Source organism: Chiloscyllium plagiosum, unplaced genomic scaffold (assembly GCF_037043375.1).
Source record: "Chiloscyllium plagiosum isolate Xiang-an unplaced genomic scaffold, Cpla_swu_hap1 HiC_scaffold_40, whole genome shotgun sequence".
Taxonomy (NCBI): domain Eukaryota; kingdom Metazoa; phylum Chordata; class Chondrichthyes; order Orectolobiformes; family Hemiscylliidae; genus Chiloscyllium; species Chiloscyllium plagiosum.
Window position 1 is genome coordinate 2194951 of NW_028270178.1, and position 15056 is coordinate 2210006.

Sequence of the window (15056 nt, forward strand, 5' to 3'; positions counted from 1 at the left end):
TTCCTCAGCACAGACCCTGTGACAGCGCGGCGCTCCCACAGCACAGACCCTGGGACAGCGCGGCGCTCCCTCAGCACAGACCTTGTGACAGCGCGGCGCTCCCTCAGCACAGACCCTCGGACATCGCGGCGCTCCCTCAGCACTGACCCTGCGACAGAGCGGCACTACCTCAGCACTGACCCTGCGACAGCGCGGCGCTCCCACAGCACTGACCCTGCGACAGCGCGGCGCTTCCTCAGCACAGACCCTGTGACAGCGCGGCGCTCCCTCAGCACAGACCCTCGGACATCGCGGCGCTCCCTCAGCACTGACCCTGCGACAGCGCGGCGCTTCCTCAGCACAGACCTTGTGACAGCGCGGCGCTCCCTCAGCACAGACCTTGTGACAGCGCGGCGCTCCCTCAGCACAGACCCTCGGACATGGCGGCGCTCCCTCAGCACTGACCCTGCGACAGCGCGGCGCTTCCTCAGCACAGACCCTGTGACAGCGCGGCGCTCCCACAGCACAGACCCTGGGACAGCGCGGCGCTCCCACAGCACAGACCCTGGCACAGCGCGGCGCTCCCTCAGCACAGACCCTGGGACAGCGCGGCGCTCCCTCAGCACAGACCCTGGGACAGCGCGGCGCTCCCACAGCACAGACCCTGGGACAGCGCGACGCTCCCACAGCACAGACCCTGGGACAGCGCGGTGCTCCCTCAGCACAGACCCTGGGACAGCGCGGCGCTCCCACAGCACAGACCCTGGGACAGCGCAGCGCTCCCACAGCACAGACCCTGGGACAGCGCGGCGCTCCCACAGCACAGACCCTGGGACAGCGCGGCGCTCCCACAGCACAGACCCTGGGACAGTGCGGAGCACCCTCAGCACTGACCCTCCGACAGTGCGGCGCTCCCTCAGTACTGACCCTCCGACAGTGCGGCACTCCCTCAGTACTGACCCTCCGACAGCGCGGCGGTCCCTCGGCACTGACCCTCCGACAGTGCGGCGCTCCCTCAGCACTGACCGTCCGACAGCGCGGTACGCCCACAGTACTAACCCTCCGACAGTGCGGCACTCCCTCAGCACTGACCCACCGACAGCGCGGCACTCCCTCAGCACTGACCCTCCGACAGTGCGGCACTCCCTCAGTACTGACCCTTTGACAGTGCGGCGCTCGCTCAGTACTGACCCTCCGACAGTGCGGCACTCCCTCAGTACTGACCCCCCGACAGTGCAGCCTTCCCTCAGTCCTGACCCTCCGACAGTGCGGCACTCCCTCAGTACTGACCCTCTGACAGTGCAGCCCTCCCTCAGCACTGACCCTTCGACAGTGCGGCACTCCCTCAGCACTGACCCTCCGACAGTGCGGCACTCCCTCAGTACTGACCCTCCGACAGTGCGGCACTCCCTCAGTACTGACCCTCTCACAGTGCGGCGACCACTCAGGACTGACCCTCCGACAGTGTGGCACTCCCTCAGTACTGACCCTCCGACAGTGCGGCGCTCCCTCAGTACTGACCCTCCGACAGTGCGGCCCTCCCTCAGTACTGACCCCCCGACAGTGCGGCCTTCCCTCAGTCCTGACCCTCCGACAGTGCGGCACTCCCTCAGTACTGACCCTCTGACAGTGCAGCCCTCCCTCAGCACTGACCCTCCGACAGTGCGGCACTCCATCAGTACTGACCCTCCGACAGTGCGGCACTCCATCAGTACTGACCCTCTCACAGTGCGGCGATCACTCAGGACTGACCCTCCGACAGTGTGGCACTCCCTCAGTACTGACCCTCCGACAGTGCGGCGCTCCCTCAGTACTGACCCTCCGACAGTGCGGCGCTCCCTCAGTACTGACCCTCCGACAGTGCGGCACTCCCTCAGTACTGACCCTCCGACAGTGCGGCACTCCCTCAGTCCTGACCCTCCGACAGTGCGGCACTCCCTCAGTACTGACCCTCTGACAGTGCAGCCCTCCCTCAGCACTGACCCTCCGACAGTGCGGCACTCCATCAGTACTGACCCTCCGACAGTGCGGCACTCCATCAGTACTGACCCTCTCACAGTGCGGCGATCACTCAGGACTGACCCTCCGACAGTGTGGCACTCCCTCAGTACTGACCCTCCGACAGTGCGGCGCTCCCTCAGTACTGACCCTCCGACAGTGCGGCGCTCCCTCAGTACTGACCCTCCGACAGTGCGGCACTCCCTCAGTACTGACCCACCGACAGCGCGGCCCTCCCTCAGCACTGACCCTCCGACAGCGCGGCGCACCCTCAGCACTGACCCTCCGACAGTGCGGCACTCCCTCAGCACTGACCCTCCGACAGTGCGGCACTCCCTCAGCACTGACCCTCCGACAGTGCGGCACTCCATCAGTACTGACCCTCCGACAGTGCGGCACTCCATCAGTACTGACCCTCTCACAGTGCGGCGATCACTCAGGACTGACCCTCCGACAGTGTGGCACTCCCTCAGTACGGACCCTCCGACAGTGCGGCGATCACTCAGGACTGACCCTCCGACAGTGTGGCACTCCCTCAGTACTGACCCTCCGACAGTGCGGCGCTCCCTCAGTACTGACCCTCCGACAGTGCGGCGCTCCCTCAGTACTGATCCTCCGACAGTGCGGCACTCCCTCAGTACTGACCCTCTGACAGTGCGGCATTCGCTCAGTACTGACCCTCCGACAGTGCGGCACTCCCTCAGCACTGACCCTCCGACAGCGCGGCACTCCCTCAGTACTGACCCTCCGACAGCGCGGCACTCCCTCAGTACTGACCCTCCGACAGCGCGGCCCTCCCTCAGCACTGACCCTCCGACAGCGCGGCGCACCCTCAGCACTGACCCTCCGACAGTGCGGCAGTCCATCAGTACTGACCCTCCGACAGTGCGGCACTCCATCAGTACTGACCCTCTCACAGTGCGGCGATCACTCAGGACTGACCCTCCGACAGTGTGGCACTCCCTCAGTACTGACCCTCCGACAGTGCGGCGATCACTCTGGACTGACCCTCCGACAGTGTGGCACTCCCTCAGTACTGACCCTCCGACAGTGCGGCGCTCCCTCAGTACTGACCCTCCGACAGTGCGGCGCTCCCTCAGTACTGACCCTCCGACAGTGCGGCACTCCCTCAGTACTGACCCTCTGACAGTGCGGCATTCCCTCAGTACTGACCCTCCGACAGCGCGGCACTCCCTCAGTACTGACCCTCCGACAGCGCGGCCCTCCCTCAGTACTGACCCTCCGACAGCGCGGCCCTCCCTCAGCACTGACCCTCCGACAGCGCGGCCCTCCCTCAGCACTGACCCTCCGACAGTGCGGCACTCCCTCAGCACTGACCCTCCGACAGTGCGGCACTCCCTCAGTACTGACCCTCCGACAGTGCGGCGCTCCCTCAGTACTGACCCTCCGACAGTGCGGCCCTCCCTCAGTACTGACCCTCCGACAGTGCGGCGCTCCCTCAGCACTGACCCTCCGACAGCGCGGCGCTCCCTCAGTACTGACTCTGGGACAGTGCGTTGCACCCTCAGCACTGACCCCCCGACAGCGCGGCGCTCCCTCAGCACTGACCCCCCGACAGCGCGGCGCTCCCTCAGTTCTGACCCCCCGACAGCGCGGCGCTCCCTCAGTACTGACCCTCCGACAGCGCGACGCTCCCTCAGTACTGACCCTCCGACAAAGCGGCGCTCCCACAGCACAGACCCTCCGACAGCGCGGCGCACCCTCAGCACTGACCCTCCGACAGTGCGGCAGTCCCTCAGCACTGACCCTCCGACAGTGCGGCACTCCATCAGTACTGACCCTCCGACAGTGCGGCACTCCATCAGTACTGACCCTCTCACAGTGCGGCGATCACTCAGGACTGACCCTCCGACAGTGTGGCACTCCCTCAGTACTGACCCTCCGACAGTGCGGCGATCACTCTGGACTGACCCTCCGACAGTGTGGCACTCCCTCAGTACTGACCCTCCGACAGTGCGGCGCTCCCTCAGTACTGACCCTCCGACAGTGCGGCGCTCCCTCAGTACTGACCCTCCGACAGTGCGGCACTCCCTCAGTACTGACCCTCTGACAGTGCGGCATTCCCTCAGTACTGACCCTCCGACAGCGCGGCACTCCCTCAGTACTGACCCTCCGACAGCGCGGCCCTCCCTCAGTACTGACCCTCCGACAGCGCGGCCCTCCCTCAGCACTGACCCTCCGACAGCGCGGCCCTCCCTCAGCACTGACCCTCCGACAGTGCGGCACTCCCTCAGCACTGACCCTCCGACAGTGCGGCGCTCCCTCAGTACTGACCCTCCGACAGTGCGGCGCTCCCTCAGTACTGACCCTCCGACAGTGCGGCCCTCCCTCAGTACTGACCCTCCGACAGTGCGGCGCTCCCTCAGCACTGACCCTCCGACAGCGCGGCGCTCCCTCAGTACTGACTCTGGGACAGTGCGTTGCACCCTCAGCACTGACCCCCCGACAGCGCGGCGCTCCCTCAGCACTGACCCCCCGACAGCGCGGCGCTCCCTCAGTTCTGACCCCCCGACAGCGCGGCGCTCCCTCAGTACTGACCCTCCGACAGCGCGACGCTCCCTCAGTACTGACCCTCCGACAAAGCGGCGCTCCCACAGCACAGACCCTGGGACAGCGCGGCGCTCCCACAGCACAGACCCTGGGACAGCGCGGCGCTCCCACAGCACAGACCCTGGGACAGCGCGGCGCTCCCACAGCACAGACCCTGGGACAGCGCGGCGCTCCCACAGCACAGACCCTGGGACAGCGCGGCGCTCCCACAGCACAGACCCTGGGACAGCGCGGCGCTCCCACAGCACAGACCCTGGGACAGCGCGGCGCTCCCACAGCACAGACCCTGGGACAGCGCGGCGCTCCCACAGCACAGACCCTGGGACAGCGCGGCGCTCCCACAGCACAGACCCTGGGACAGCGCGGCGCTCCCACAGCACAGACCCTGGGACAGCGCGGCGCTCCCACAGCACAGACCCTGGGACAGCGCGGCGCTCCCACAGCACAGACCCTGGGACAGCGCGGCGCTCCCACAGCACAGACCCTGGGACAGCGCGGCGCTCCCACAGCACAGACCCTGGGACAGCGCGGCGCTCCCACAGCACAGACCCTGGGACAGCGCGGCGCTCCCACAGCACAGACCCTGGGACAGCGCGGCGCTCCCTCAGCACAGACCCTGGGACAGCGCGGCGCTCCCACAGCACAGACCCTGGGACAGCGCGGCGCTCCCACAGCACAGACCCTGGGACAGCGCGGCGCTCCCACAGCACAGACCCTGGGACAGCGCGGCGCTCCCACAGCACAGACCCTGGGACAGCGCGGCGCTCCCACAGCACAGACCCTGGGACAGCGCGGCGCTCCCACAGCACAGACCCTGGGACAGCGCGGCGCTCCCTCAGCACTGACCCTGGGACAGCGCGGCGCTCCCACAGCACAGACCCTGGGACAGCGCGGCGCTCCCACAGCACAGACCCTGGGACAGCGCGGCGCTCCCACAGCACAGACCCTGGGACAGCGCGGCGCTCCCACAGCACTGACCCTGGGACAGCGCGGCGCTCCCACAGCACAGACCCTGGGACAGCGCGGCGCTCCCACAGCACAGACCCTGGGACAGCGCGGCGCTCCCACAGCACAGACCCTGGGACAGCGCGGCGCTCCCACAGCACAGACCCTGGGACAGCGCGGCGCTCCCACAGCACAGACCCTGGGACAGAACGGCGCTCCCACAGCACAGACCCTGGGACAGCGCGGCGCTCCCTCAGCACTGACCCTCCGACAGCGTGGCGCTCCCTCAGCACTGACCCTCCCACAGCACGGCGTTCCCTCAGCACTGACCCTCCCACAGTGCGGCGCTCCCTCAGCACAGACCCTGGGACAACGCGGCGCTTCCTCAGCACAGACCCTGTGACAGCGCGGCGCTCCCACAGCACAGACCCTGGGACAGCGCGGCGCTCCCACAGCACAGACCCTGGGACAGCGCGGCGCTCCCACAGCACAGACCCTGGGACAGCGCGGCGCTCCCACAGCACAGACCCTGCAACAGAGCGGCGCTCCCACAGCACAGACCCTGGGACAGCGTGGCGCTCCCACAGCACAGACCCTGGGACAGAGCGGCGCTACCTCAGCACTGACCCTGCGACAGCGGGGTGCTCCCTCAGCACTGACCCTGCGAGAGCGCGGCGCTCCCTCAGCACTGACCCTGCAACAGCGCGGCGCTCCCTCAGCACTGACCCTGGGACAGCGTGGCGCTCCCTCAGCACTGACCCTCGGACAGCGCGGCGCTCCCTCAGCATCGACCCTGCGACAGTGCGGCTCTCCCTCAGTGCTGACCCTCCGACAGTGCAGCACTCCCTCAGCACTGACCCTCCGGCAGTTCGGCACTCCCTCAGTACTGACCCTCCGACAGTGCTGCACTCCCTCAGTACTGACCCTCCGACAGTGCGGCACTCCCTCAGCACTGACCCTGCGACAGCGCGGCGCTCCCTCAGCACTGACCCTGCGACAGCGCGGCGTTCCCTCAGCACTGACCCTGCGACAGCGCGGCGCTCCCTCAGCACACACCCTCGGACAGCGCGGCGCTCCCTCAGCAGTGACCCTGCGACAGAGCGGCGCTCCCTCAGGACTGACTTTCCCACAGTGCGGCGCTCCCTCAGCACAGACCCTGGGACAGCGCGGAGCTCCCACAGCACAGACCCTGGGACAACGCGGCGCTCCCACAGCACAGACCTTGGGACAGCGCGGCGCTCCCTCAGCACAGACCCTCGGACAGCGCGGCGCTCCCACAGCACAGACCCTGGGACAGCGCGGCGCTCCCACAGCACAGACCCTGGGACAGCGCGGCGCTCCCACAGCACAGACCCTGCGACAGTGCGGCGCTCCCACAGCACAGACCCTGCGACAGTGCGGCGCTCCCTCAGCACTGACCCTGCGACAGCGCGGCACTCCCTCAGCACTGACCATGCGACAGCGCGGCGCTCCCTCAGCACTGACCCTCCGACAGCGCGGCACTCCCTCAGCACTGACCCTCCGACAGTGCGGCACTCCCTCAGCACTGACCCTCCGACAGTGCGGCACTCCCTCAGCACTGACCCTCCGACAGCGCGGCGCTCCCTCAGCACTGACCCTCCGACAGCGCGGCACTCCCTCAGCACTGACCCTCCGACAGTGCGGCACTCCCTCAGCACTGACCCTCCGACAGTGCGGCACTCCCTCAGCACTGACCCTCCGACAGTGCGGCACTCCCGCAGCACTGACCCTCCGACAGCGCGGCGCTCCCTCAGCACTGACCCTCCGACAGCGCGGCGCTCCCTCAGCACTGACCCTCCGACAGTGCGGCACTCCCTCAGTACTGACCCTCCGACAGAGCGGTGCTCCCTCAGCACTGACCCTCCGACAGTGCAGCGCTCCCGCAGCACTGACCCTCCGACAGTGCGGCATTCCCTCAGCACTGACCCTCCGACAGTGCGGCACTCCCTCAGTACTGACCCTTCCGACAGTGCGGCACTCCCTCAGTACTGACCCTCCGACAGTGCGGCACTCCCTCAGTACTGACCCTCCGACAGTGCGGCACTCCCTCAGTACTGACCCTCCGACAGTGCGGCACTCCCTCAGTACTGACCCTCCGACAGTGTGGCACTCCCTCAGTCCTGACCCTCCGACAGTGCGGCACTCCCTCAGTACTGACCCTCCGACAGTGCGGCACTCCCTCAGTACTGACCCTCCGACAGTGCGGCACTCCCTCAGTACTGACCCTCCGACAGAGCGGCGCTACCTCAGCACTGACCCTGCGACAGCGGTGTGCTCCCTCAGCACTGACCCTCCGACAGTGCAGCACTCCCGCAGCACTGACCCTCCGACAGTGCGGCATTCCCTCAGCACTGACCCTCCGACAGTGCGGCACTCCCTCAGTACTGACCCTTCCGACAGTGCGGCACTCCCTCAGTACTGACCCCCCGACAGTGCGGCACTCCCTCAGTACTGACCCTCCGACAGTGCGGCACTCCCTCAGTACTGACCCTCCGACAGCGCGGCGCTCCCTCAGCACTGACCCTCCGACAGTGCGGCACTCCCTCAGTACTGACCCTCCGACAGAGCGGTGCTCCCTCAGCACTGACCCTCCGACAGTGCAGCACTCCCGCAGCACTGACCCTCCGACAGTGCGGCATTCCCTCAGCACTGACCCTCCGACAGTGCGGCACTCCCTCAGTACTGACCCTTCCGACAGTGCGGCACTCCCTCAGTACTGACCCTCCGACAGTGCGGCACTCCCTCAGTACTGACCCTCCGACAGTGCGGCACTCCCTCAGTACTGACCCTCCGACAGTGCGGCACTCCCTCAGTACTGACCCTCCGACAGTGTGGCACTCCCTCAGTACTGACCCTCCGACAGTGCGGCACTCCCTCAGTACTGACCCTCCGACAGTGCGGCACTCCCTCAGTACTGACCCTCCGACAGAGCGGCGCTACCTCAGCACTGACCCTGCGACAGCGCGGCGCTCCCTCAGCACTGACCCTGGGACAGCGCGGCGCTCCCTCAGCACTGACCCTGGGACAGCGCGGCGCTCCCTCAGCACTGACCCTGGGACAGCGCGGCGCTCCCTCAGCACTGACCCTGGGACAGCGCGGCGCTCCCTCAGCACAGACCCTCGGACAGCGCGGCGCTCCCTCAGCATCGACCCTGCGACAGAGCGGCGCTCCCTCAGCACTGACCCTGCGACAGCGGGGTGCTCCCTCAGCACTGACCCTGCGACAGCGCGGCGCTCCCTCAGCACACACCCTCGGACAGCGCGGCGCTCCCTCAGCACTGACCCTGCGACAGAGCGGCGCTCCCTCAGCACTGACCCTGCGACAGAGCGGCGCTCCCTCAGCACTGACTTTCCCACAGTGCGGAGCACCCTCAGCACTGACCCTCCGACAGTGCGGCGCTCCCTCAGCACTGACCCTCCGTACATGCTGCGCTCCCTTAGCACTGACTTTCCCACAGTGCGGCGCTCCCTCAGCAGACCCTGGGACAGCGCGGCGCTCCCACAGCACAGACCCTGGGACAGCGCGGCGCTCCCACAGCACAGACCCTGGGACAGCGCGGCGCTCCCACAGCACAGACCCTGGGACAGCGCGGCGCTCCCACAGCACAGACCCTGGGACAGCGCGGCGCTCCCACAGCACAGACCCTGGGACAGCGCGGCGCTCCCACAGCACAGACCCTGGGACAGCGCGGCGCTCCCTCAGCACAGACCCTGGGACAGCGCGGCGCTCCCTCAGCAGTGACCCTGCGACAGTGCGGCGCTCCCTCAGCACTGACCCTGCGACAGCGCGGCGCTCCCTCAGTACTGACCCCCCGACAGTGCGGCACTCCCTCAGTAGTGACCCTCCGACAGTGCGGCACTCCCTCAGTACTGACCCTCCGACAGTGCGGCACTCCCTCAGTACTGACCCTCCGACAGTGCGGCACTCCCTCAGTACTGACCCTCCGACAGTGCGGCACTCCCTCAGTACTGACCCTCCGACAGTGCGGCACTCCCTCAGTACTGACCCTCCGACAGAGCGGCACTCCCTCAGCACTGACCCTGCGACAGCGGTGTGCTCCCTCAGCACTGACCCTGCGACAGCGCGGCGCTCCCTCAGCACTGACCCTGGGACAGCGCGGCGCTCCCTCAGCACTGACCCTGGGACAGCGCGGCGCTCCCTCAGCACTGACCCTGGGACAGCGCGGCGCTCCCTCAGCACTGACCCTGCGACAGCGGGGTGCTCCCTCAGCACTGACCCTGCGACAGCGCGGCGCTCCCTCAGCACTGACCCTGCGACAGTGCGGCACTCCCTCAGCACTGACCCTCCGACAGCGCGGCGCTCCCTCAGCACTGACCCTGCGACAGCGCGGCGCTCCCTTAGCACTGACCCTGCGACAGCGCGGCGCTCCCTCAGCACTGACCCTCCGACAGCGCGGCGCTCCCTCAGCACTGACCCTCCGACAGCGCGGCGCTCCCTCAGCACTGACCCTGCGACAGAGCGGCGCTCCCTCAGCACTGACTTTCCCACAGTGCGGAGCACCCTCAGCACTGACCCTCCGACAGTGCGGCGCTCCCTCAGCACTGACCCTGCGACAGAGCGGCGCTCCCTCAGCACTGACCCTCCGACAGCGCGGCGCTCCCTCAGCACTGACCCTCCGACAGCGCTGCGCTCCCTCAGCACTGACCCTGGGACAGCGCGGCGCTCCCTCAGCACTGACCCTGGGACAGCGCGGCGCTCCCTCAGCACTGACCCTGGGACAGCGCGGCGCTCCCTCAGCACAGACCCTCGGACAGCGCGGCGCTCCCTCAGCATCGACCCTGCGACAGAGCGGCGCTCCCTCAGCACTGACCCTGCGACAGCGGGGTGCTCCCTCAGCACTGACCCTGCGACAGCGCGGCGCTCCCTCAGCACACACCCTCGGACAGCGCGGCGCTCCCTCAGCACTGACCCTGCGACAGAGCGGCGCTCCCTCAGCACTGACCCTGCGACAGAGCGGCGCTCCCTCAGCACTGACTTTCCCACAGTGCGGAGCACCCTCAGCACTGACCCTCCGACAGTGCGGCGCTCCCTCAGCACTGACCCTCCGTACATGCTGCGCTCCCTTAGCACTGACTTTCCCACAGTGCGGCGCTCCCTCAGCAGACCCTGGGACAGCGCGGCGCTCCCACAGCACAGACCCTGGGACAGCGCGGCGCTCCCACAGCACAGACCCTGGGACAGCGCGGCGCTCCCACAGCACAGACCCTGGGACAGCGCGGCGCTCCCACAGCACAGACCCTGGGACAGCGCGGCGCTCCCACAGCACAGACCCTGGGACAGCGCGGCGCTCCCACAGCACAGACCCTGGGACAGCGCGGCGCTCCCTCAGCACAGACCCTGGGACAGCGCGGCGCTCCCTCAGCAGTGACCCTGCGACAGTGCGGCGCTCCCTCAGCACTGACCCTGCGACAGCGCGGCGCTCCCTCAGTACTGACCCCCCGACAGTGCGGCACTCCCTCAGTAGTGACCCTCCGACAGTGCGGCACTCCCTCAGTACTGACCCTCCGACAGTGCGGCACTCCCTCAGTACTGACCCTCCGACAGTGCGGCACTCCCTCAGTACTGACCCTCCGACAGTGCGGCACTCCCTCAGTACTGACCCTCCGACAGTGCGGCACTCCCTCAGTACTGACCCTCCGACAGAGCGGCACTCCCTCAGCACTGACCCTGCGACAGCGGTGTGCTCCCTCAGCACTGACCCTGCGACAGCGCGGCGCTCCCTCAGCACTGACCCTGGGACAGCGCGGCGCTCCCTCAGCACTGACCCTGGGACAGCGCGGCGCTCCCTCAGCACTGACCCTGGGACAGCGCGGCGCTCCCTCAGCACTGACCCTGCGACAGCGGGGTGCTCCCTCAGCACTGACCCTGCGACAGCGCGGCGCTCCCTCAGCACTGACCCTGCGACAGTGCGGCACTCCCTCAGCACTGACCCTCCGACAGCGCGGCGCTCCCTCAGCACTGACCCTGCGACAGCGCGGCGCTCCCTTAGCACTGACCCTGCGACAGCGCGGCGCTCCCTCAGCACTGACCCTCCGACAGCGCGGCACTCCCTCAGTACTGACCCTCCGACAGCGGTGTGCTCCCTCAGCACTGACCCTCCGACAGCGCGGCGCTCCCTCAGCACTGACCCTCCGACAGCGCGGCGCTCCCTCAGCACTGACCCTCCGACAGTGCGGCGCTCCCTCAGCACTGACTTTCCCACAGTGCGGAGCACCCTCAGCACTGACCCTCCGACAGTGCGGCGCTCCCTCAGCACTGACCCTGCGACAGAGCGGCGCTCCCTCAGCACTGACCCTCCGACAGCGCGGCGCTCCCTCAGCACTGACCCTCCGACAGCGCGGCGCTCCCTCAGCACTGACCCTCCGACAGCGCTGCGCTCCCTCAGCACTGACCCTCTGACAGTGCGGCACTCCCTCAGTACTGACCCTCCGACAGTGCGGCACTCCCGCAGCACTGACCCTCCGACAGTGCGGCACTCCCGCAGCACTGACCCTCCGACAGTGCAGCACTCCCTCAGTACTGACCCTCCGACAGTGCGGCACTCCCTCAGTACTGACCCTCCGACAGTGCAGCACTCCCTCAGTACTGACCCCCCGACAGTGCGGCACTCCCTCAGTACTGACCCTCCGACAGTGCGGCACTCCCTCAGCACTGACCCTCCGACAGTGCGGCACTCCCTGAGCACTGACCCTCCGACAGTGCGGCACTCCCTCAGCACTGACCCTCTCAATATACGGTGCTCCCTCAGTACTGACCCTCCGACAGTGAGGCCCTCCCTCAGTACTGACCCTCCGACAGTGCGGCACTCCCTCAGTACTGACCCTCCGACAGTGCGGCACTCCCTCAGCACTGACCCTCGCGACAGTGCGGCACTCCCTCAGTACTGACCCTCCGACAGTGCGGCGCTCCCTCAGTACTGACCCTCTGACAGTGCGGCGCTCCCTCAGTACTGACCCGCGCGACAGTGCGGCACTCCCTCAGTACTGACCCTCTCAATATACGGTGCTCCCTCAGTACTGACCCTCCGACAGTGAGGCCCTCCCTCAGTACTGACCCTCCGACAGTGCGGCACTCCCTCAGTACTGACCCTCCGACAGTGCGGCCCTCCCTCAGTACTGACCCTCCGACAGTGCGGCCCTCCCTCAGTACTGACCCTCCGACAGTGCGGCCCTCCCTCAGTACTGACCCTCCGACAGTGCGGCCCTCCCTCAGTACTGACCCTCCGACAGTGCGGCCCTCCCTCAGTACTGACCCTCCGACAGTGCGGCCCTCCCTCAGTACTGACCCTCCGACAGTGCGGCACTCCCTCAGTACTGACCCTCCGACAGTGCGGCACTCCCTCAGCACTGACCCACTTGCAGTACCGCACACTTGAGGCACACTGCTCGCGTCCTCTTGCGTGCTTTGGAGCTGTTGCCAAGCGCCACCTCTCTGCCTCCCCAGGCGGTCGGCCCCTCTCTCTCTTACCTGTCTTCCTTCGCTTCAGCGTGACGTAGGGCAGTAGGTCGTGCCGCGTGATAATGCGCAGCAGCTGCAGCACCTGCCGGAAGTTGGTCTCGTCGCAGCGCCCCTGGCGCTCCAGCGCCAGGAAGAAGTCACGCCCGCTCCGGATCATGCCACGCTCATAGTCCTCGATGACGTCGACAAAGAGGAAGGAGAGCACCCGCACGTCGCGGTGGGTGAGCTGTGCGCCCACAATCTGGAACATCCGGTGCAAGGAGTAGAGCCCGTGCTCCCGGTTCACCTGCTCCTCTGGCCACTGCTGGCTGCTCTGCTTGGCGTCTGCCATCGCCGAGGGCAGGGTGCCTGGCACCGTCCTTCCGGTCCGCAAGCAAGCACAGGCGCTCCGGGATTCCCAGCTCACAATTCCCAATGACACCTTCCACACTCTGGAATGTAGCAAGTGGAGAGCTGGCAAGCGGTGATCGAAATGGGAGCGCTCGGTGTTGCTATTCCACGTGGAGAACGACTGGATGGTGCCCGCTCCCACCTTGGCTCCTTGTCATCTTACTCCCTCCTGCTCTCTGTCCAGCAAAACTGCTGATCAGTTAAACGAAAACTCTCCTCCGACAAATGAAACAGCAAATGAACAATCCACTCCAATCCACTTGGCTTCAGTTCAGCCTGTTTGACCAGCAAAGACGCAGATGCGCTCGTACAGAAGAGAATCCGGGCAAACAACCCAGGCAGTCTTTTGGTGACGGGAGAACCGTGTGCCGCGGTGGGCTGTGGTGAACAGTTTAGTCAACGTGACAATCCAGAGGATGACTGCGTCGTGGGTTGTCTGTTCAACCAGGGCAATGACTGAGAGCGCTCTTATTCCTCCTCTCCTTCGGTATATTTTGACAGCTTTGCACAAGGAAGACAGCGCCCAACAGCCACTCACTTATCACAGGGAGCTGGCCACTGCCTCTCTCTGTCTCTCTCTCTCTCGTCGATGCTCAGGCGAGCGACCAGGTTGGCGCCGCGGGAGACTAACTGAGGAGGGGCGCACAGTCACAAAAAACCCCGCAGGGTGTCTGCTTTCCCCTCGGCGCAAACCCTGAAGACGCGGGGAGCTCAGTCGCCTCTCTCTCTCTCTCTCGGGGAAGCTGCCAGCTGGCTCGCCCGTCTTGACGCTCCCCTCGGCCTGAGCGGCTGATGGCGGTCAGGTGCGGCGAGGGAGTGGGAGTTCCGGGAGAGTGCAAGGGGGAGTTGCAAAGGGGGCAGCCCCCTACTCCCCCTTTATCGTTTGACAGTGGAATGCAAGGAATGGGAGTGCGGGGAGGGGGGGGGGGGTGGGGGGGTCTTCAAAGAGTCCCCAAAAGCCAGATCCTGGCCTCCTGAAGGTCCTCAGGGCCTGTTCAGTCAACCACGCCAAAATGGGGTCTTGGGGAAGAGTAATGAGGCATATATTGTCCATGAGCCCTCCCTGTGTTGGGTTGGTGGGTAGATGTCAATGGGAAAGGGGAGGGGCGGCCATCTTGGATTATGACCCCCTCCCCCTCTCTCTCTCCCCTCCCCCTCCTCCTCCTCCTCCTCCTCGGACAGGGATTGGAGGAAGAAGAAGAATAATAAAACGCGGTCTTGTCTCTGAGTCTTCCTCCTCGCGGTCTCCCGCCAGCCTCCTTTCACGCTCCTGTTGCACCACACCGCCACCTCGCCAGCTCCGCCATCTTCCTCTCCCGGCCGTTGGAAGAAGGAGGCGGTGGGCGTGGCCACGCGCGGGGGCTGGAGGTGACGGGAGGGGGGCGGGGGGTGAAGGGGGCGGGGCGCCGACCCGGGGCGCCGCGACGCCCGACGGGAGCCGTAGTCTCCTCCGACCCCCACCTCCCGCCGCAGGCATCGGGACCGCCCCCCGCCGGCGGACCACAACTCCCAGAGTGCTCCCTGGCTCGCCGCCCGCCGCTTCGGCCCAGGCGCTGACGTAATCGCGCATCGACGTTACACGCCGACTAAGATCATCGTCTATGTTGTGGGGGGGGGTTAAGGGGGGACGCGGTGCTCTCAGGGAAATGTAGTCTTTCTGCCCAGCCTCCACT

General features: G+C 67.0%; 1 protein-coding gene across 1 annotated transcript in view; it reads right to left on the reverse strand.

Annotated features, from left to right (window-relative positions):
• dedd (death effector domain containing) overlaps window positions 1-14703 on the reverse strand; it is a 50646-nt gene extending 35943 nt beyond the window's left edge. The window contains exon 1 of the mRNA XM_087981764.1: window positions 13003-14703. Within this exon, the coding sequence (XP_087837890.1) occupies window positions 13003-13324 (322 nt within the window). The 5' untranslated portion in view covers window positions 13325-14703. The remainder of the gene's footprint in view (window positions 1-13002) is intronic.
• Between the last annotated feature and the right edge of the window lie 353 nt (window positions 14704-15056).